Raw genomic sequence first — 1,571 nt, forward strand, 5'->3', positions numbered from 1 at the left:
TTCAATAGCATTATAATAATTATAATGTCTATAATAATATTAACAACACTGATATTGATAGCATTTATAAAAAAAAAAAAAAAAAAAAATTCCAGATGAAAGGGAAGATGAAATCAGGTGAGGTCCTACTTTCTAAATGGCAACTCTTTAAATCTATAAGGATTTGAAACTAGGCTTAACTTAACTTCATTCTCCCAATCCATACTCCATCCCCTCATCATTTGGGACTCGTCTCTTTTAATACTTTTTCCCTCTATGTAAATGGATAAAGGATTTAACAATATGTTGTTCTCTATATTTTGTATTTTGTATAAAAATTCTATAAACTCTTTTTGTATAAAAAGGAACATTGTATGCTTTTGCAAATGTTACACATTAATGTATATAAAAGTATACAAGATACAGCCATTTTCAGGAGCACATCTGCTTATCCTAGTCTAAAGCTTGTACTTTTTCAGCTCTTACTCTTACAAAATGTTAGTGTATGTGTGCACCCAGTTTCATCTTTTTTTTTTTCACATTGTTCTGTTTTAAACCTGAGATTCTTATCAACTAATGATATAAATTGTAATGAAATGTAGTCCATATCAATATGCCTAAAATGATCACAAGACAAGAATAAAGATTTATGCCTTATTTCTCTCCTATACTTTACATTTTTCAATTTATATTAAAGAAGCAACTAACTTTTAAAAGAATGAGAACCTGAAAAGCCGAGTTCCTGGGCCTCTTTAAGTAATCTGAGGATGTCTTTATCCCTTGGTAAATTTACTTTGCTTGCAGAATTTAAACTGCTTCCATTGGTATTGCACTTGGAGTTCAGCTGGTCATATATGTCCTTTGTGCTGGATATGAAATCTGCAACATTGTCCGGGACTGGAATATTGTTACACATTTCCTGTTTAAACACTCTCAAGTTACCATTACGTCCAGGAAGTTTCCATTTCAGATCTTGGCTGAGATAGAAGGGCTCAGCCTCTCGAAGGAGCTGGGCTTCTATTTCTAGCCTCTGGACATCTGTGGGAAGAATGCCCGCCTTGTCCATTTCCTTCTGTGTTCTGGAAAATAACATAGACAAAATTATACTGGGTGTGTATACAGAGTAATCTTTTGATAAAATCATCATTATATGATAAATTAAGCAATCCATGATAGGTACTTCCAAGTAAAAAATACCCTATTTCTGGACAGTTACTAGAGCAGTGACCGCCAGCTACTGGTGAACACAATTGTCTCTCATGTGATGTGGCCAGCTACTACTGACCATCTCTGGTGAGATGCTCTTTACTGTTGTGTTAAGAAGGTATTTCCAATACATATTAAGTGTGATCATCTTTACAAAGAAAACTTACATTCAAAAAGTGATAACAATATACATATATATAAAGTGAACAATGGCCAGATAAAGCAGGAGTCTTCAACCTGTTAACAATAGATATTATTGTTTATACAGTCTGGTAAACAGATGTACAGCAGAATGTGTTACTTCATAGCTGGCAATTGTCCAATGCAAGATATCATCCTGGAAACTGGTACATGTATTCATGACATGATTAAGATTTTTTGCCTGA

The 1,571-nt window shown here is 33.5% G+C and overlaps 1 protein-coding gene across 4 annotated transcripts in view; it reads right to left on the minus strand.

Annotated features, from left to right (window-relative positions):
* Positions 1–283: 283 nt before the first annotated feature.
* LOC125025088 overlaps positions 284–1,571 on the minus strand; it is a 21,866-nt gene continuing 20,578 nt past the window's right edge. For all 4 annotated transcript variants that reach the window (XM_047612996.1, XM_047612995.1, XM_047612999.1 and 1 more), the window contains one exon: positions 284–1,058. In XM_047612996.1, the coding sequence (XP_047468952.1) occupies positions 683–1,058 (376 nt within the window). In that variant the 3' untranslated portion in view covers positions 284–682. The remainder of the gene's footprint in view (positions 1,059–1,571) is intronic.

The sequence above is a fragment of the Penaeus chinensis genome, chromosome 4, assembly GCF_019202785.1.
Source record: "Penaeus chinensis breed Huanghai No. 1 chromosome 4, ASM1920278v2, whole genome shotgun sequence".
NCBI classification, from domain to species: domain Eukaryota; kingdom Metazoa; phylum Arthropoda; class Malacostraca; order Decapoda; family Penaeidae; genus Penaeus; species Penaeus chinensis.